Source organism: Dipodomys spectabilis, unplaced genomic scaffold (genome assembly GCF_019054845.1).
Source record: "Dipodomys spectabilis isolate Male_0828 unplaced genomic scaffold, ASM1905484v1 ptg000003l, whole genome shotgun sequence".
In the NCBI taxonomy this organism is placed as follows: domain Eukaryota; kingdom Metazoa; phylum Chordata; class Mammalia; order Rodentia; family Heteromyidae; genus Dipodomys; species Dipodomys spectabilis.
In genome coordinates this window covers 5,923,646-5,945,774 of record NW_024870680.1, presented here as the reverse complement: position 1 = coordinate 5,945,774, position 22,129 = coordinate 5,923,646, and the positions used below count along the sequence as shown (strand labels likewise).

General features: G+C 36.7%; 1 protein-coding gene across 11 annotated transcripts in view; it reads right to left on the bottom strand.

The window, feature by feature from the left end:
• Positions 1–22,129, bottom strand: part of Dlg2 (discs large MAGUK scaffold protein 2) — a 2,085,086-nt gene that overhangs the window by 612,032 nt on the left and 1,450,925 nt on the right. For all 11 annotated transcript variants that reach the window (XM_042686455.1, XM_042686483.1, XM_042686517.1 and 8 more), the window contains one exon: positions 5,719–5,843. In XM_042686455.1, the coding sequence (XP_042542389.1) occupies positions 5,719–5,843 (125 nt within the window). The remainder of the gene's footprint in view (positions 1–5,718; positions 5,844–22,129) is intronic.

Sequence of the window (22,129 nt, the reverse complement as noted above, 5' to 3'; positions counted from 1 at the left end):
ATTGTTACCTCCTCCTTTGTTTTCTCCCCACCATCCCTCCCTCCCCACCTCTACCATCCCCCCCACCCAAGTTGTAAAGTTCATTTTCTACACAGTGTCTTGAACATCTCTTTATATTAAGTGAAGTAAGCCAGGCCCAAAGAAACATAAAGACAGTTTTCCTTATTTGCAATGATTAGTATAAGTCTAGGACAAGCAGAAAAGGCTGAAAGCTATGTAAATATGACCATATAAGATGATGTTAAGTGAAATGAACCCAAAGATAGGGACACAACTTGTTTTTTCTTTCTTGCTATTGTTTTTAATGTATCTAAAATGTACTATGTGATTTTTTTTTGTTTCTCTTGTATGTTCTTCCCCCACTGTATAACCCTTGTTTTCACTGTATTTGACGTTGGTGCCCTGCATCTTGTATATTCATGTTTATAATTTGGGGAGGGAAGGAAAATAATAAAATGCTGAAACAAGGATACGGGTGGACCCATTCTCCTTTCTTCTTGATGTCCTTATTTTTAAATCACTACTGAGTTAACAGATATTAATGAAATAACAAAAGAATGATTTACCAAAAGACAATACAAATGCCTATGCTGTGGCTATATTCAAAGAATGCATCTATGGAACATTGGTCCATGAACTTTCAACTTGTCAGTGTAGTCAACCCTCAGTCTAGGCAATAGTTGCTAGGAAAGCACTCTGCCACTTAAGTATGTTGTTAGAAATAACGTGTGTATTATCTTGGCATTTATAAGGACAAAGACAATCTTACCTATCAACAGGTACAGTAGTAATAAATGAAGCAGTGGGCATAAAGAAAGCAATTTTTTTTTCCTCATCCTGTCTGAGTGTCAAAATGATTGTATCAAGGGCCAGGAGATTAAATTGTGTTGCTTGTCAGGAAATTGGCAAGCAGCCATTCTTTCTGACTGCTTTCTGCACTCTGCTCTTGTGCAATGGATGAGTTTAATAAATGCACTGTTGTGTAAAATGTCACTGCTGCATTGCCGAGTGGAAGGTATCATATGACAGCTCTTCCCCTACATGACCCATCAATATTGGTCCTTGCCAATCTATGGATGTCGAGCTACACGGAGGGCATTTATATGATTCAGATATAAAGATAGAAATAAACATCAGTCTTAAAGGCATGGAAATGCATCTACTTCTCTCTGAAAGGAACACCTAATGTTCTTTCTAAAATGTTCTTATTTGTGAAGCTAAGTAATGCTACAGAATTTTAATGACTACTTCTTGAAGACGAAATATAAATGAACAGTAACATTTTTATTAGCATTTGTTAGTTGTACAAGAGGGGATTCCTGGTGATGTTTCCACTCACATAAACAATGTATCCTGATCAAACTCATCCTGTTAGTCTCCTCTATCCCACTCCGTATACTTAAAACAATTTTAATAGGTCTGTTCTATTTTCAAGTATGCAAATATGTTCCATATGAATATTCATCTTCATTTACTCTGTTAGCTCTCTCTGTCTTTCACTGGTGCCCTTCTCATCTGAGCCTGCATTACTTTCCTGTCATTTGTTCTCTTTAGTATATATTATTTGTACCAAGGATTCTTATCATGGTATTTCAAATGTGCATGTATCATATTATCAGGAAAAGTCTATTGCTTTCTCTTTCCTTGCATCTTAACCCCCAACTGGTCAAAAGATTTCACTGAAATTCTTTATGTCATAGTTGCAATGTATTTTAAAATTATTCACCCTGCATCTTTCCTTATCCCTTCCTACTTCCCCTTCATGTTCCTCCTTAGTCTTATATTCATTATTATTTATTCTGTTTGTGTGTCTGTCTCCCCCCCCACACACACACCCCTTGAAATTCAGATCCACTAACTCAAATATTATAGCCTTTTGCTTAATTTTCTTTTCTGGGACAACCTCTGAGATCAGAGCTCAGTTTGGAGTCTAGTCTATTGAAGAGTAAATTTCTTCTCCTTATATTTGTTTCTTAAACCTGTGCCCTCACTTTTTTGGTGGAGGATAAACTTTATCACACACAGTGAAATAGTCACAATGATCCTAGGATATCTAAGCTGGTGTATATGTTCATGTTCTATCTGCCACTTCCAGCTTTTCTGCTGGTCAGTTGGTGATCAGAGGAATTTTCACAGCATTATTTGGCTGTCACCATTTTTGGATGACAGAACAGCCATTCAGGGAATTTCACTTGTTTAAGATCAAGCATATTAGTATATAGCCATCAGCTGGGCACTGGTGGCTCACTCCTGTAATCCCAGTTACTCACAAGATCTGACAGATTATAATTTGAAGCCAGCCTAGGAAGAAAAGCTCACTAACTTCCATTTCTAACTAATCAGCAAAAAGATGGCTTGGAAGGCATGCCTCCAGTGGTAGAGCACCAGTTGAGCAATCTCAAATCCCTAAATTCAAGCTCTGGTACCAGCAAAATAAATAAATGAATAGATGTCAAAATTCATGGTTCCCAGTGTTTATGAAATGTCATTCTCACATAACCTCCTGTAATGTTTAGATTAAAAAGCACACCTCAGAATTTATTAGTTTAACCTCAAACACTGTTCCAATCACACTGAGTTGTTTAGAAGGGCTTAGTTGGGGCCTGAGTGCTGCTATGTCTTAAAAATATTTTAGAATATCATTATTTTAGTTAAGACCTTTGGATTTTAGCTAATGCAGAATGTCAAATGTTTTATGCTTCAAGATATTACTCTTTGAACCTCAATGAAGGCCTTGGACTAGATCAACTGGCAATTTTAAAATAATCTAGATTTAATGTCACACTGGCAGAGTTTTAATTGATTGTTCTTCACAGTTTTAGCATTTGAACCCAGGGTCTTCTGCTTGCTAGGCAGGTACTATACCACAAGCTTAGCACTTTGTGCTTCAGTTATATTTTAGAGAATCATTTATGTTTGGGGTTGGCCTCAGAATGTGATTCTCCTATCTCCTATCTCTGTGCCCCACATGAAACTACCACACCTGGTTTATTTGTTGAGGGAGGGGTTCACTAACTGTTTTGCCCTGTCTGGCCTCAAATCACAATCCTGATCTCTTATCTCCCTGTGAATCCAGGTAAAAGCCACTGTATCAGGCCCTAACTGTTATTCTTTAGCTCTTATATTACCCCCCCCCCCCCGCAACATTTAAGTGCATGGTAGGTAGGAGAGGGTACCGACAATCCTAGCAGCAGGAGCTAAAGTCTACCCAAATAAAGTAGAGATCTCATAGCTATCTTCACATAGGCTAAACCTATAATGTAGACTGGGGAAGACAAGTACTTTGTTGCTTCACTTAAGACCTCTGTACAGAGATTTTCAGGTTGTGCTCTGTACAATCCTAGATGTAATCTGTACACACAAGACATAGACTATTTCCTGGATCTGGGAAGCCAGAATGAAGGCCAATGGGAAGAGGCTAGAACACAAGCAATCATGCTTCCATTGAAAAATAATACTAAAATTCCACAAAACTTTAGCTCTCATTGAGGTTATTTTCTTGACAACTATCAAATGAAGCTTCCAGAACAGCCACTGAATCTCTGAAGACAGTAGAGTGCCTTTCATGCTGGTAGGCAAAGAACAATGTCACTTTCAGAGATGTCACTTTTCATTCTTAACTGCGGACAAGCCTTGTGGCAAAGTCTGTTCTATCTCAAACCCAGAGCTGGCATTTGTTAAGGGACGGATGGTCCCTCACCTGCAGGGAGAACGAATGGTTAGAAATGATGAGCACATTCCATCAATTTATGAATCATTCAGTTTTGTCAGGATTCGATATTGAAAAACAATAAATTCCTGTGACTTGTAGAACTGCACAGCAGCCGTTTCCAACATTACTTCAATGTGGTCTTTCTTTACTGAAAGTAATATAGACAATCCCACTAAAATAACTATTGTCATTAAGCATGTGTTTTCTGCAGAAGCATAGGAAATGCAAATGTGCTTTAAAAATATGACTCTTCTTTACAAGCTGTCAAAAGTTATCAGCCCATCAGGACAACTAGGGAGGAAGCATGGTTGGCTATTTCAAAAGGAACACACAACTAGCTTACTCATGCTTGATGATCACGTAGATTAACATTTCTACCACTCAGATCACATTCCTCAGTGAGATTCCATGAAACTGAATCATCCTCACTTACAGAATCTGCTTGCAGATGGGACAGACTCTCCGTGACCAAGCTTGAGTCAGTATTCTCCAAGTCTCCATTTGGCCTTGACCACAGACTTTCTCTCTGGCTCATTTAGCCCAGTTTTTGCAAGAATTCCATCCCACTAAATCAATTTAGCTAAACTTTCTCACCCTAGTAGCTGGTCAGTTTCTTCATATTCCCTTGGCCCACTTTCAACAAGAATCCTGTAAAGTCTCTTAGAAGAATCCTTCTTATTCCTGTTGATTTTTCTAAGTGACTTTCTATCCTCTAAAACTCAATCTTCTCATTGGCCTTCTCCTTTTTCTCTCTTACTATAAGATATCCAATGTAAATCCTTCTTAATCTTCCATAGAGTGTTTAGCAGGTGTCATGAGTCATGTCCTTCCAATCACTCTTCTTTTTCTTTATTTTTTCCAGAATTTATTGATCCATCTATATCTATATTGATAAAAGGCAATAGATTTGGCATAGATACAGATTATCTGCTTGACCCAGTAGCAGTGTTTTTTTTTTTTTTTTTTTTTTTTGGTCCGGTCGTTGGGCCTGACCTCTGGGCCTGGGCGCTCTGTCCCTCAGCTCTTCAGCTCAAGGCTAGCACTCTACCACTTGAGCCACAGCGCCACTTCCGGCTTTTTTCTTTTTGCTTATGTGGTGCTGAGGAATCGAACCCAGGGCCTCAGGCATGCAAGGCAAGCACTCTACCACTGAGCCACCTTCCCAGCCCTGCAGTGTTTTAATTGTATTGGGACAAGTCACCTCTACAGGGAGATCTCCCTAGGTTTTTGAGCCTGTTGGCTTTGGTTTTTATTATTAACTGACAATTAACATCATTTACTAATTGTCACTTTTGGAATATTATTCTTTAAACAGAAAGGCCTGATTTAAGCAGCTACTAATGCACTAAGCAATATCTTTGTGTACTCCCCCACTCAAACTCAACAGGGAGACTTTTGCAAATTCAAGTTGTTTTCTCTCTTCTCTATGGAATGGACACTTGCTCTTTCCTTAGTTCCTACCTCAGATTTTTAGGGTTAGTGAAATTTTAATCATGCTTTAATACTGGACTCTTCCTGTGAAATTATTTCTGTGACACACACTGCCTCTAAACATCTAGAAAAAGCCTGGTAAGTGCTTCTTATATCCACAAACACATACAGTGTCTAAGCATTGCATCATTTTCTAATGTTGCTTATAGTGTATTATTTTTATATATTCCATTATTTGTTCACTGATTCATATTATTATTCTTTCCAATTAGACTGAACTCCTGTGGTAACAAAAAAATACATCTTCATCCTTTCTTCCTAGTATGTGGGCCAATATTACATTTGGTAGCCATTAACAAATTAAAGAGTAGTCAAAATTTACTATAAAACAAAGCATCCTTAAAATCATTACTGGAAACTTGCATTGACTTCTTTCTCTTGCAAGTACAGAATTTTTACAGTTTATTAGTCTCCAAAGGTACCTCTTGTGGAGGTAGCAGATCAGTGTTTCAAATCATTGTAATGTTTCAGATCTAATATTTTTTTTCAAAAACTTCTAACATCTCAGAAGTTACCTGAGTCTGCCATCCTCAGCTGCAGCACCTCCTGGTATAATCTTCGTAATAAATATGCCAGGGTCATCTCCAATGTGGGGGTTATCTGTCCCTCCAGCAATACTGAATCCCAGGCCAGAATTCCCCTGTAAAAACAATAAGCAGACATTAGGTAATGTGACTGTCACTTAAAACCAAGTTCCTCTTGCACTCTCTTTGATCATGTTACTGCACAAATAGAAATCAGGTGATAATAACTGGGCATGCAATGCCATAAAATGCACAGTCAGCAGATAAAGGAAGGTCAGGAAAAAAGCATGCTTTTGTCCCTGGATTGCTACAATTCAAGGAGCTATACTTTCTTTTTTCTTTTAAAAGATGGTTCCTTTGTAAAGCAGTGAAAATGACCATTATGAATTAGGAAATGGGTGTCCAATGATACAATATTCAAAATGCATAAGTCTTAGAAAGTCTATTGTAAGCTATTCATTCCTACAATGAAATTTCCGAGAATAGCGAAATGTGGGTGTTTTTGCTTTGTGATTCTAGGTTGGTTGTCCTAGTATGGCTTGATCATCAAATATGTGTGTTTTATATTACATACTTTGGCCTTAGAAAGCAAGAGAACTCTAACACATGTGAGAGAGAGACCTTCAACAATGAACCCGCTTTAATTGGCAGTGGCAACAGACAGTTTATATTCTAATAAACCTTTCATATGTTTGTAGATTAAAATTGATGTCTATTATACATTGCTTGTATGTAATGCATAATTAAGACTTCTCTCAAAATTCACATGCCGTCCTACTTAACACATTTCTGATTGATACATTCTCTTTTAAACCCACATCCATGGCTACATTATATTTCCATAATTGTGTTCTGATATTTTCTCAATTCATTTTATATTTTAAGCTTTCTCTCTATAGCTAGTCAATCTTTTATGTGTCCATTTAAAATGACTAAGTAATATTTTATTAAGGTATCATGTTATCATTTCTTTAAATCATCTCTCAGTGCTAGATACTTACTTTACATACTTTCATAACATGTGTAGCTTACTAAATTTATGATTATTAGATTAAGTTATATGCTTTGGTAAGAAAGAGAGAAAAACTATTAATTTAATAGTTAATCCAGAGAAATTAATTAGGACACTCAATTAGCCAGAAAACTTCAATGTCAGGATAAAGTCAGCCGTAACTTGATAATTATAGCACTATAAATATCAAGGTAAAGTTTAGAAAATGTTTACTGACTAAATTAACAAGATAAATTCAAGAATGTAGTTTCTACATTGTATATTTTTTTGCAAGGTTGAAGTAAGAAATTTATCAGGAGCAATTAAAATGTGAACTAAAATATCTGTATTCTTGACATCTCTAATTTTTCTTACTTCGTGGAAAATTTCCAAAAAAAATCTTTGAGCAGAGATGGTGTGTACTAGCAATCATGGAATCCTTAGTTTATTTAATATTTCTTAGATACAGGCTTCATGACACTACTCAAGCCCAGAGGGTCAACAGTGACTGGCAGGATGACAGGCAGTAAAAGAGAATTACAGAGTGGCTAAGGAGAAAGCCAGACACAGTGACAGCCTCACAGGGTTGCAGAGGTGGAAGAGAGAAGCAGACTAAAGAGTTTTTGCAATGCCCCTGCCATGGGAAAAGGTGTAACAGATCTAAGAACACAAAGCAAGAAGGACAGTGGGATATCCTTCCTGATGGGATGCATGTTTATCATGAAAGACACCAGAACAGAGAGAATATGAACCCATTTGGCATTCATAGGACCTGGTAATATCAATTGTCTACATAAGTATCATTTGAGTATCTGTTATTTGAGACACTTAGACCAGATGCTTCTGCCTTTATGGAATCCCAGGCATAGTAGAAAAGGCATTGGCAGTCTAGTTTCTGATGATGAAGACATTTTATGTCCTATATGACCTTGAGGGACACTGGCAAACGTATATCCATAGAGGTAGCACCTAGGTGACTTCAAGATAATTCTCTGCAGTCCAGAGTTTGTAAGAAGAAGAGTATCTTCAACATCATGAAGATGAGTATCTTCAACATCATTTGAATGAAGCTCTGATATTATCAGCAGTAGGACATTGGTGTTAGTAGAGTTACAACCCCAGGGATTGTGATTTCTCAGTTAGTGTGGGCAAGGAGGGAAGGAAACACAGTGGGTTATACTTCAGTATGTTCTTTTGAAATAATCAAAAAGTTTGGAGAGGGCTGGATCTTTTGTGTACAAATTGTTAGCCCTTTCCTGCTAAAACAACACTGCAATCCTCTCTTGGCATTTATTTGTGCTGTTTTCGCTACCAAAATTTTTCTGTCTCTCATTCAACCATTGCAGTTTTCCCACATTTTCTAAGATCTAGTTCAAGTTGCCTTGGTTCTACATAATGCTTTAAAAATTAATTTATATTATATATTATCAAATTATAGACTACAAAGGGATGATATGATTTCAAAATACAATTTGGAAAGATTACTAACAAGTTATCATATCTATCTCTTCAAATACTAAGCATTTTACTTGTGATGAAATAAATAGAGATTATTCTTGGCCTTACTGAAATACATAGGACTGAGTAGTTATGTTCATCCTGTTTTCCAACTGATGCAAAATTTCAAACTTACGCACATTTTCACAATGTTAATTCTTTCCATCCATGATGAACACAAGATAATTTTTCATTAATCCATGTCTTGTTTTAATTCTTTCATTAATGTTTTTAATTTGCAATATACAAATCTTTCACCTCTAATTATTTTGTAGCTATTTCATTGTTGGTATAAAGAAGCACCACTAATTTTTGCATGTTGATTCTGTATTCTTCAACTTTCCTGAATTTGCTTATCATTCATAACACAGTTTAGGTGGAATCTGTTGTGTTTTCAAAATATTAGGTCATGTTATCTTCAAATGGTGACAATTTAACTTCTTTTCTAAGTTGGATGCCTTTAAATTTCTTTTGCCTAATTGGTCTGGCTTTGATCTCTAGTACTATATTGAGTAGAAGTGGTGAGAGTTGGCAGCCTTGGCTTGTGACCTAGTTCTGAAGAAAAGCTCAGCTTTTCCTGGTGCAGTGTGACAAATTATAGATGTGGGCTTATCATTTGTCATATACGGTTGTTCATGGGCTGAAATACATTATTCTATGCCCAATTTGTCAATGGTTTTTTTTTTTAATTTTTTTTTCTAGGCACCAATGGCCTACCACCTGTAATCATAGGTACTCGGGGCCGGGGGGGGGGGGGGGGGGGGCTAAATCTGAGGATCATGGTTTGAACCCAGTGCAAGCAAGAAAGATTGTAAGATTGTTACTCCAATTATCCAGCTAAAAGCCTAAAGTGAAGCTGTATTCAAGGGGCAGTACCAGCTTTGAGTAAAAATGGCCCTATATTCAAGTCCCCGTACTGGCACAAAAAAATTTCTTTTATATCATTAAAGATTGATAAATTTCATCATTTTATTTATATCTAATGAGATAATCAGATGATTTTCGTCTCCCATGCATTTATATGGTGTATCACAGTTATTGATTTGCATATATTGGACAATCCTTGTCTCCCAGAAATAAATATCACTTGGTTATGATGAGTCATATTCTTAATAAGCTGTCAAAATTAGTTTGTTCCAGATAACATTAAAGGATCATTCCAACTCTCTTAGTAGGTCTTATTTCACTTATGTTTACCTTCTTTATGTATGCTGATATTTTGTAGCTCTTTCTCTAATTTGTAACATTTTCCCCATTTCTTTGGTGACAGTCTTCTGCAGAGTATTGTCAATATATATTTGATAAATGAATAAATAGACAAACTTCTTGAATTGCCTGTGGCTTAAAAGGAAGACTCAGAAAGAACACAAGAGAAATACCCAATGTGTCAGGGAATAAAATTTAGTGTGTGGCTATAAGAAGAGAGTTTCCGAATTAGTATGTGTGGTTTGGGAACGGATGGAGTGCCCTTCACTCAAGAGGTATTCTGGCTACTGACTATACTTGAGGAACCCAATCATCTATTGACACATTAAACTGGATGACTTTAGAGGGCTCTTTTGGGACTTTGGCTAATATTAGGAAAACTACTTTTGTAACAGTGAAAAAGGAATAGTTTAAGATATTTTAGAAGGGGAAATAGTTCATTGTTGTATTGTTAAAACGTATTGTGACTCAACATATCTCTGAAGTAACAGCTCTGACAACAACAAAGAAACATGTAACCACAGTTTTTAGAATGGAGAATGTGGTGGCTCCAGAGTTCCCTGATTATATACATTCCCTGGCCCCCAAACCTACTCAAAGGCCAAGACAGAACAGATCAGGAAATCCATACTGGAAGGAAGTCGATGTAAACACGCTAGAACTTGCCCTTTGTTTCTGGCTTCAAGAATTCCGGAATGCTTTCTCCGTAGTCCTATTAAAACCAGTCTGCCAGCTAGGTCTAGCTTAGGTCCTATTGTTTAGAAGGAGTTCATCCAAATTCAGCTAGGAAAATGATTTGAAGTGTTTTTCTCCCTCCCCTTACCCTTTTCTCCTAGCTTTTGCTGCCAGCCCGCAGCAAACATTCCATGGAACTGAGGACTGAAAAGAGCAGTCATGAAATGGTTCCCTGCTGTTCTCCTGGGCAGTCACTTCAGTCCTCTGACAACCATGCCAGAACCTGCAGCTGCAGGGACACATCTCAGCTCCTCTCTGCTGAGCAGCAATCTCTCCATGTCAACAGGCAGACCTCTGGCTGACACCCTTAAATCCTGAAAACTGTAGCTAATTAACTGGATGTTTATGGAAACTTAGAGGTGCCATGCCGGTAAGGGCAGCACCTGTGCATAGTTCTGAGTGGGCTGCTGTGTTCTTCTTGGGGCAATTTCATGACTGATCAAAGTGGCTGGCACGGACCAATTCTCCATATTTGCTGACTCTCCCCCAACACACCAGGCAACTGTCTAGTCAAATGTCACTTCTTGTTTCATGGGCTTCATATCTTCTTTCATAGAAAGAATTGGCACAATGGAAAAATCCCTTGACCACTTAATTTCTTATTGTAAGTATAAATATAATGTCTCAGGAAAGCTCTTTGTTTCATTATAAGGTCATTCAAAGGGGAAGGACAGATAAATAGTGATATCATAATCCCACATTTTATATTATTGTCTAATTAACAAAATATTTCTTTGAGTTTTTATAAATTTAAATCATGCTGAATATACTGTTTCTAAATAATTCTGTTCTAAAAACTGATCCTAAAAAATTCAGAGTTTTGTGCAAAGTTCTATGTTCAATTGCTTTTTGCAGGATGTTTTTCTAATGTTAAAAGAAACATCACAACTGAAGACAAATATGCATGCAAGAGAGAAAGAGTTAAGAAGACTGTGGTATATCTATTTGAATGTAGGGCTATTTTGTAATTAGTGCTAAACCAATGAAAATATTCATTAATAAATGTAAGAGAAAAATACATAAAATTTTAGTTATGTTATGAATGCCATTAGAAAATTTTGAAGAAAAATGGCTTATTTTAACAATAGAAAACTTTTACAGGTTACATTAATAATAGTAAAATTGCTTTAATAATTGTCTAGATTTACTAAGAAGAGGCTCTTTCTATCTATCTATCTGTCTACCTATCTATCTGTCTATCTATGAACTGAATCCTAAGGCCTCAAGAGTACTTTACCATTGACTTATTTCCTCAGCTATTTTAGATTTTATTTTGAAACAGAGTCTCACTCAATTGCCCAGGCTGACATCAAATATGTAATTCTCTTGCCTGAAGAGCTAGGATTAGAATTATGTATAATAACTATTCCCAAGGGAAATAGTATTTTTTTTTTGCTAAACAGCCTCTATAGGTCCTTTGTAATCTAACATCTGGCAGATAATATTGTTTACCTGTATTGAAGACAGAAATACAAATGTTGATTTTTAAAATTTATGTAAATATATAAAGGTGGTCCATTTAAGTGGAATTCTGACTTGAAGTCAGACTTGCCAGGCTTCAAAATACTATTTTTTCTTTCCATTGTATCACATTGATACTACTAAAATTAAAACTAGTTTGACAACAAGGAAATAAATATAATAACAAGAAGTTATACTTTCATTTTGTAAAGAATCTAAACCATTCTTATCAATATCATATATATATATGTATATATGTATTTGCTAATCTTGGGGCCTGAACTTAAGGTTTAGATGCTGTCCCTGAGTTTGTTGTGTTCAAGGCTAGCATTCTACACTTAAGCCACAGCTTTACTTCTGGTTTTTTTCATAGCTAATGGAGTAAGAGTCTCAAACATTTTCCTGTTTTTACTGTCTTAGAACCCCAATCTATAGATTTCAGCCTCCTCCTGAATAGTGAGTATTTCATGTGTGAGATACCTGGTTAACTGGTATCCACTTCTGTTTTTCTTTTTTCAGACAAGATCTTATTATGAAGCCCAGCCTGGCCTCAAACTTGAGATCTTCCTGCTTCAGTCTTTCTACTTCACACATATGTCCTACTACATTCAGTATTGAATTTTTTTTTTTTTTTGGTTGTGGGGTTTGAACTCTGGGCCCGGGTGCTGTTCCTCAGCTCTTCAGCTCAAGGCTAGTGCTCTACCACTTGAGCCACAGTGCCACTTCCAGTTTTTCTGGTGGTTTACTGGAGATAAGAGTCTCATGGACTTTCCTGCCCAGGCTGGCTTTGAACCACAATCCTCAGATCTCAGCCTCCTAAGTAGCTAAGATTACAGGTGTGAGCCACCAGCGCCCGGCTAGCACTGAAACTTTCTAATGATGTAGTCCAGGCATCAGTGTTTCATACCTGTAATCATAGCTACTCAGGAGTCTAAGATCTGAAGATCATGGTTCAAAGCCAGCCCATGCAGGAAAACCTGTGAGACTTCTATCTGTAATTAAGCACCAACTCCCCCACCCCCAGAAGTGATAGTGGGCTAGTCTTGAACAAAAAAGCTCAGGGGCAATGCCTAGGCCCTGAGTTCAAGCCCCAATACTGACCGGCCCTTCTACCCTCTTCCCCACAACTTTCTAATGAAGTAGTATGGCTTAGTAGTCAAGCATAAATTTGGAATATTTAGTAGTTGAGTACAGGCTATACAATTGCCAGCTGTGTGATTTTGAGTTAATTTATCTTTGAATATAGTTTTCTTGTCTGTAAAATGGAGATAATGATACCTACTTCACTGAGTTATTAGCCAGATGAAAGCAAATGACAAGTATACCAGCAGAGTGCTGAGCAGGGAATACAGATGACTATCAGTCAAGCTACATCTGATAAAAGACCCCATGATTCCAGGGCTCCTTGCAAGAAAGAATTGATGTAAAACAATGGATTAATTCATGCATTTATTTCCTCATCCCAAAGTATGGGTTAATGCATTTTAACCCACACTGATATTCTATCTTACTCCTTTAGGCAGAATTAAACTAGACATAGTTAATGTGGAGAAAATATAGGAAGGTGGTCAGTACTAATATTAAGTAAATAAAAGCTATACAGGTAGACTCCAAGTGTTTTTAAGCTTTAACACCTATATCCTTTTTTGTTAAGCACTGCCCAATCCCCATAATTTCTATTCACACCTTTCATTACAGAACATCTGTTTATTCCTCTCACTAAAAACCATGATCTATCACTATTTAAGTTTATCTTCTTCATGTCTCATCCAGCAAAGACATTGCTTCATTTTTACTTAATATAGAATGTACTGCAAGGTAAATGTACATTGTTAAATGTACATTGTTTTAAAATATAAAATTAAATTCAGTCTTTAGACTGAAATTTTCTAATATGCACTCACATTGAAAAGCATTAGTCCACAGCTCGACAACTGGCCAAAAAATGTAGTAGAATATAGAGAAATATAATATTGAGCAACATATTGTGCAGGTAGAAATAAGTAGAATAAATGTTAAAAACATAATCAAAATGATGAATTATTGTTACATGTGGAGAAAATGATCATTGAATAGAGAGGTCCATTGACTGGTAAATAATCTTGTAAACAGTCCTAGAAGTCATTTTATTTTTGACAATAAATCTGGAGTGACAGTTAATCATAAAATAAAAACATTTAATTTTTAAGATATTACTTAAGTTCTTTTTCGTATTCTCCTTTGGTATCATGCATTCTTCATCAAAAAAAAGTATCACCTCAGGACTATGGCTACTGTAGAAAAGTAAAAGAATAATGTAAATATTGTTAGCTATTGTTGCTTGCAGATAACTAAACAAAGACTTTTCTCCTCTGATTTTCCTTAAGAAAAACAGAAAAAAACCATGCAATCTAATAATCTGTTTATCTTGGAATAAATAGATCAGTCTAGCAATGAGTTACCTGTTTTCACTTAATACAACATCAAGAAGCTCTATTTATGATTTTTCTGAGTAAAGAAGTCATTCAGAAATAATGTTGGGATTAAATAAATCTTTAGAGGAACCTATTTTAGCTAAATAGGAGATGGTGGAGAAGATGAACTTCATCAATTGAGAGAGAGAGGAGGAGAGGACAGATCATTGTTGAACATAGAATTCGTAAGAGGGAAAAGAGGAGGCACAGTGAAGGTGGATTATTATGGCCATTTTCTGTGTGAGAGAGTTTGGTTTTAGTGGATGTATGTAGTAGTATCTGGTGAGAAAGGGAAAATATTCTGGAGAATGGAATGGAGGAGATTAATGCATGTCTGTGGGCTGTGGGAAAGAAGACCCTGGAAAGCAAGAATGAATCTATGAAAGACAAGGAGAGTACACAGGAAACATAACTCCAGAGAAGACAGAGTGAGAATAGGGCCCTTCAGCCCCACCATAGGTACTGGCTAATTTGGAGTGATAGACCTACAGAGAGTATAATGAAATGCCATGTAAAGATGTCTACATAATAGCTTTAAGTAAACAAAGAATATAGTATAGGGATTAAAATTTGAGTTAATTTTGTAATATATGCATCAGAAAGCTTGGGAGTTCACTTACTAATTTGTTAATAATGATTCTCATTGAATTTTAGATCTTTTCCTTTTATCTTTTTCACTAACTCCACCTGTAAATTGACTTATAAATACGTATAGAACTTACCTAACATGAAAACAAAAGAAAATTTGTTTTCTAGAGAGTATAACAGCTATGGCTAGGGAAGGACTACCTTTCTGAGATGAGAATTACCAGGTTCTTTAGGTAAAGTTACAATGCTCCTTTAGGGTACGCAAAACCCTACAGTATCATTTCAAGGAAGGGGAGAAGGAAGCTGAAGGATGTTATACTGATGAAATGTATCTTTTGTGCCCACGTTGACAAGTCAGAACTTTAGCTAGGGGAGGTCTAGAGTGAAGCTGGAGATGGAAGTAAGGTAGCAAAGGTTGAGACCATAGTTGTGAACCACCAGAGGAGAATGCAGGGATCAGCTGTTCCACAGTAGTATTGAGGCCATCAGCAGCAGGCTATGGGGTTTGCTCTCACAGTGCTTAGCAATCTGGAACAGGGTTGGTTTGGTGGTTCTAGGGTCAAGGGTGGGAGATCAAATGTGAACTTTCAGTGCAATGAGTTATAAGTCAACACACACACACACACAGAATAGATGATAAGCAAGGGTTGTTCATAGTAAAGAAAAAAAAGAGAGAAGAAAGGAAAAGTCTAGGATCACCAGGTCAAAGTGTAGACCTATGGAAACAGGGTTGTGGACACTGGGGAACTTCAGACTTCAAGAGTTCAGAAATATAGCCATGTTCATTGATAGTCATAGGGATGCAATGAGTGATGATCAAATCAGTGGACTTTGTGGCAGACATTGATGTTTACTAGGAACACAGAGAAAGATGAAAAGATACAAAGTCAGTGTACAGAACACAAAGTTGTTCACCTTTTGCAGTGCACATGGAGAAAGACCCAGGCAAAACGGAGAGGACAATGAGAAGAGGAAAGAGGAGTAGGATACAAGGCCTATGGTGGTTCACAGAGGTCCCAGCAGACCAACAAGAAGTACCAAGGACTAAGAAAAGGCATGGATGGCCCAAGCAAATCAAAGAGGACTGGAATAATTATGGAGTGGTAAGTGATTGGAAAGGAGAGGTGAGGTTGGGGAGGGTATCAGGAGTCAGACACTGGGGACCAGTAGGAACTATAAAAGTTGTAGATCATGATAGGTTAAGATCGATCATAATATGTTCATGGCAGCACTGTTTACCATAACCAAGATATAGAATCAACCCAGATGTCCCTCAATGGACGAATGGATCAAGGAAATGTGCCTATAAATCTATAGGTAAATACACTGGATGGTAAAATTATATTATATATATACTAGGACATGATAAATTATACAGATCTCTAGGCATTCACCCACAGTGGGACCAATAGAGAATATTCTTAGGAGAGGAACACAAAAACGTAATGCCTACGTGCATCTTTATATTAAATGATATTTATAAACTCCAGGAAATGGAAACAAGAGATTTTCTCTGTTGCTCCTTTGGTTTTCCTTTCCTTGTGCCTTGTTTGTTCATTATTTGTCTTTGGGAGGGTAAGGGGGAGCACAGAAATGGTGGGACAAAGGGTGGACAAATGTATCAGTGGTACTCACTAGGCACTGTGTTGAAAATGAACTGTACAAGTTGTGGATGGCAATAGGAGGAAAAAACTGGAGACTGCAAGGGAGGAGAGACATTGTTCAAAAAGAAATGTACTCTTTATCTAAGTTATGTAACTATAATCCCTCTGTACATCACCTTTATAATGACAATTAAAATGCATGAAAAAGATAGCTTATGATAGATTAAGATTATATATATATATATGTTTTTGATGAAGATGTATTTTATTTACAAAATAGTAGCAAATACATAATAAAAATATCCTCTGGTTCTGGGTACAGAAGCACTCTACAGCAGGAAATAGAAATATATTGTGTAACTCCCAGTATTCTCTGGTGGCCTTTCCACTTGTCTATCAACTCTTTCTTCCTTTCAGATTATATTTATTGTAAAAGTTTATTGGAAAGAACTACTGGGGAGAACAGGAAGAGTAGCTATACAAGTCCAGCTTAGAGACTGATTCTGGACTAGATTGACAATGATGGGAAGGGCAGGATTTGAAAGTTGAATTGGTGAGACTGGTGAAGTGGAGATGACTGGAATGAGAGAGAGAATGAGAGAAGGAAGGTTAGTTGAAAGCATCCCAGACTGCTATTGGGTACATTAGATGACCATCTTTTCCCCAGTTAGTAGTCCTCAAGTTCTCAGTTATTGGCTCAGAGAGGCCCTTGGGAGATATCAGCTTGGTTGAGATTTCTGCATACAGCAGCTGGGATTTTGGAGAATGAGACAACTAGCAGCCTGTGCAACAGTCCAGTGATGACCATTATGAAGCAAAAATAAAATACACAAATGAGCCAGAGGTTGTAATCCACTTGGTACTTCCTGAGCTCATCTGAACTGTCTTCCCTACAGCCTTACGTTCCCCTTAGCAGCAAATAATGGAACATCTCCAATTCAATATGGTTCCTCTGTTTCTCTTCATTATATGGTTTTTGTAGTTTCTATGCTCAATGACATGTTTACCTTCCCAGTGCTATTGTACGTACTGATTCACAGCACAGAAATTTTGTTATTCATTTGTTTTCTGTGCCAGAATAATGTGGCACCTGCATGTGAAAAGAACTGAATAAATTCTCTTGCATGAATGGAATAGAATCCAACTGCTTCCACTTCATGGAGTGATTCTCCTCTTCTCCTCTGCTGAATTTCTCTCAAGCAAAAACCTCTGTCTCAACTGTTACCGGTGATGTATTCTCCAACAGGCAGAGCGATGCTCTTCTGTCTGTGCTTCATCATAACTTCATCCATAATGTGAGCCAAGCACAGAACTATATTTCCATGTGTCTCTTTTCCTGCACTCTCAGATCTGGAGCTCAGGGATGACCTCTGTGTATTTGCTATTGCATTTTCAGCTCCTCAAGCCAACTTTGGTGACAGCAAAATGCTCAGTCAATATTTACTGAGTTAAATTAAACTGAGGAACAATCAATGAATTCATATGACTGAGCTCATCAGGAAAGGTCAGCTTCAGGAGGTTATTTACTTTTAATGTAAGAAGACTAATGGTTAAATCACTGGATTAATTCTGTGATTGTGTACCTGCTATGTGTTTAACCTTGTGTGAAACTCTAGAAACAGAAGAACATGAAAGATGCCTTCTTTTTCAAGGAGCCTAGGTTCTGGTTGGGAAGATAACCTACACTCCAGGAACCCTGTGGGTATAGCATGAGATCCAAGTTTATATTTTGGTTCCTCTTCTTCCTGGGTCCTCTTGTCCATCATTTGTAAGTTCAGTTGATTGTATCACTTGAATAATTCTTGTTTTCATCCTCTTATTTCTAGCTATCCTGTCTTTAGTCTAGTTAATTATCGAAGAATATTATAATGCTTAAAAACCTCAGAGACTACTACTTTATACACCACTTCTTTTTTAAAAAAATTCTTCATTGAGATTGATTACATAAACTTCACAATATTGTGGGATAGCAATATTTAGCTAAAGCTACAAACACATTTTAACCTTTACAGGGTGAATTGTCATTATCATGGTAAATATAGCTTGTGAACTCTATGAACTTTGACAATTCAACTATTTCTCCCAAAGAGGGTGATATGTACATTTCTTTCCTTGTGCTTAGTGAAAGCTGTTCCCTCTTTCTCTCTCATTCCTTCCCTCCCATTGATGCCCTTGAGTTGCTTAGTTCACTTTCATCCATGTCCAGTGCAGCTGATGGGCCCCTCTGCTGTATGTTCTCACCTGTTTCCCTCTGATTCTGTGCCCTCCTCCTAGCTTCCCATATGTGTACATATATACCATATGTGAGGTCAACAACATGGAGCCATCTAAAAACAATACGAAAAATTAAGAAGAGGTCTTTTGTTTCTTGAGTTCTATTTAATTTGTCATATTTTGTTATGTTTTGAATTTAATATTTGCCTATCAGGGAGATCATGTGCTGTTTGTCTCTCTGATCTTGGCTTATTTCACTCAACATGATTTGTTCTAGTTCTATCCATATTCATTGCATTCCAGAAGATTATTTTTCTCATTTTCTCTCAAATCATCTAGTTAGATGTCTTTGCTTTGTTAACCTAGTTTAAATCTTTGAAAACCACAAGCTGTTAGACAATTTCTTTTGATTCTTTACTAAATCATAAGGGTTGGATTAAAGGTTTATCTAGTCCTTTTTACTGGAAGTGCATACTTAATCATTTCATTTTAGTATTTTTTTTATCAGCAAATAGATTCTCACTTGCTATAGTCATAATAGTCTATTATGTTAATGTAACTTTCTTGGAAAATGTTACTATAAATCAGGCGCTGGTAGGTCACACCTGTAATCCTAAGTACTCGGGAGGCTGAGATCGCAGGATAGTGTTTTGAAGACATCCTGCACAGGAAATTGAGTGAGACTCATCTCAGGTTAACCAGCAAAAGCTGGTAATGGCTGTAGATCAAATGGCAGAGTGCCAGCCTTGAGAGGGAATGCTAAGGGAGAGTGCCTTAGCCCTGAGTTCAAGCCCTAGTACTAGTGTATGCTCACATGTGCGCACGTGTGTGCGAGCACACACACACACAATCCATCACTCAGATAGTAGTATTTACTGTGTTTGTAAGTGTGGGTAAAAATGTTGGTGAATTAGTAAAATGTAAGTGTGGGTAAAAATGTTAGTGATTTAGTAGCTCCATGAATTAGTCATGGATTTCTTTTCATTATTCCACACATACAAACGGTAAATTTCTCTTAAGGATGTCTTTAATGAAGCAGTAAAATTATTAGCCTTATTAAATCTTGACCTTTGAGTCTTTAGATTTATTATAGCCTGTGGGATGAGAATAGAGGAGTGTAGTGTGCTTTGAAGGTGAAATCTCTCCCAAAGCTTATATCCTGAAGGTCTGGTTTCCAGCATGGGAGTATTCAGAGGTCAGGCCTTGGGAGGTGATTGGATCCTGAGGGCTCTTACCTCATGAATAAATGAATAATTCCCTTTAGGGATTCATAATATACTGCTCTTTTGGGAGATGGTAGAAACTTTAGGAGATGGTACTGATGAAAAATTGTGAGGTGTGCCCGTGAAGGAATATTTTGGTTTAGGCTCCTTCCTTATTTTCCATCTCTCTTTCTCTGTTCTCCAGCTATCATAAACTGACCAGTTTTCTTCTACCCATGCCCTGGCCATGATGTTCACCCCTTCTACAGGTCCAGAAGCAATGGGCCCAAGTGGCAGTGGACTGAAACTTACAAAATCATGAGCTAAAATAAACTCTTCCACCTTTTGTTGATTTTTCTCAGGTATTTTGAACTAATTGAATACTAATAATAGGTATATCTATCTATTTCTTCTGTTACATACTATATACAGGAGATTTTTTGAGAAATGAAACACTCGAATTCAAAAGTAATTAAACTAATAAAATCTTCATTGACATTCATTTTACTTGAAAGAACAATTGATATACAGATATTTTCAGTATTGAGTACTTGGTAAAAAAAAGTTTTCAAAAAAATTATAAATTCAGAAAGCTTGTTCTTTGGGGGTGGGGGAAATGACTGGTAATATTTGTAGTCAGTTATACAAGTTTGTCTTTTTAAGTTTTAAGATTGGTTTGGAAACCTAATATTCACCCCCATGTGCCCAGAACCTTCCCAAGACTTCAACACTTGTCTGATTAGATAAATGGTAATATTGACAAATATGTTCCTCATGAAATAATCAATATTTGTAGGAACTTAATAACTAAATGAATCGTTGTTTTCCAATTAACCAACAAATTATATTACAGAAAAATATATCAGCAAAGGGTTCATTTAAAGTTCAACATCATTGTATAAGGTTTAGTATTATATAGTACAAAACTGTTAGATTTCAGCACAACCAAACTTACAACCTACCACCAATTATCAACTATTAGTGCAGTATCAAAGAATATCTACCATGATTTGAAAATGTGAGAGCACATCTGGCCTTTTTCTATTCAGATAAGAGTAAAACAACTACGTTTTTCTCATCTGCTTCACCTCAAACAATACACACAACAGATTAAGTTCAAAGAAGATATAAAAGCCAGGCACCAGTGGCTCACACTTTGTGATCTTAGCTACTCAAGAAGCTGAGACTTGGAGGATCATAGTTCAGAACCTTCCTGGACAGAAAAATCTGTGAGACTTCATTGTTGATTAACAGGCAAAATGCTGGAGTGGAGGCATGGTTCAAGTGATAAAGTACAAGATGTGAGCAAAGAAGTCCAGTAAGATTGTGAGGCCCTGAGTTCTAGCCCTTGTACTAGCGTAAGAAAAAATAGAAAAGGAAAAATGATCTATAAATTTCAACCTTAATATAGAAATTCAGCTTTGTGAACATAACCCAGGCATTAAAGAAAAGCAAAAAACATGAAACACAATGCTCTTTCAACTAATCGTGTTTTAAAAGTATTTTTCATTTTTCAGTAATAAAAAGTTATTTCTGTTAACAGGTAATGGGTTCATTTTTATTTCTTTTTTTTTTTTTTTGCCAGTCCTGGGACTTGTATTTAGGACCTTGGCATTGTCCCTGAGCTTCTTTTTGCTCAAGCCTACCACTCTAACACTTGAGCTACAGTGCCACTTCTGGCTTTTTCAGTTTATGTGTTACTGAGGAATCGAACCCAGGGCTTCATGCATGCTAGGCAAGTGTTTTACCACTAAGCCACATCCCAGGCCCCATTATTCTTTTCTAAGTCAACACCTTATTGTTTTTTGTTTTAATTTACATTATGTTAAATATTATAGACAGAATGCATACAAACATATAGGGGTCCTTGTTTATTTTTATGAGCACTCATTAGTTCAAGAATCTGTTACAAAATGTTTGCGATATAGTTCTCTAAAACACTTAACATAACTGTGAAGGTTCAATAGATGCCAATAAGACAATTTACACCAAGTGCTTAAAAAAGTATTATAAGCTTATAGGACACTTTCTTGAAATTATTCTCAATACTCACATATTTTTCTTAGTTTGAAGGAGAACCTAAAGACCTAAGGCAGATGTGCTTGAGGGGAGGAAGGAATTGGATCCATCAGTTTTCTAATCAGCAGTAGTACTACCTCAAGATATGGTAGAAAAGTCTAACTCCTAAAGCACACCGAGTTCAATATGATGTGTTTTCCTTCAGCTGCACTGTGGTCTGCACAACACACCCATTTGGAACCTAGTGCAGAAGCTCCTGCACACCGGAGATGACCTCCTACCCTTAGCACAAAACTAGCATTAATTAAAAAGTTCTTGGCACTACCACCTTACATCTCTTAGCTTTATATTCTATTTGACAAATGCAAGCACGTGTGGTGGTAAATATTTCAAAGTCTGTTCTTTTTTATTTATCATATTCCAATTTATTAA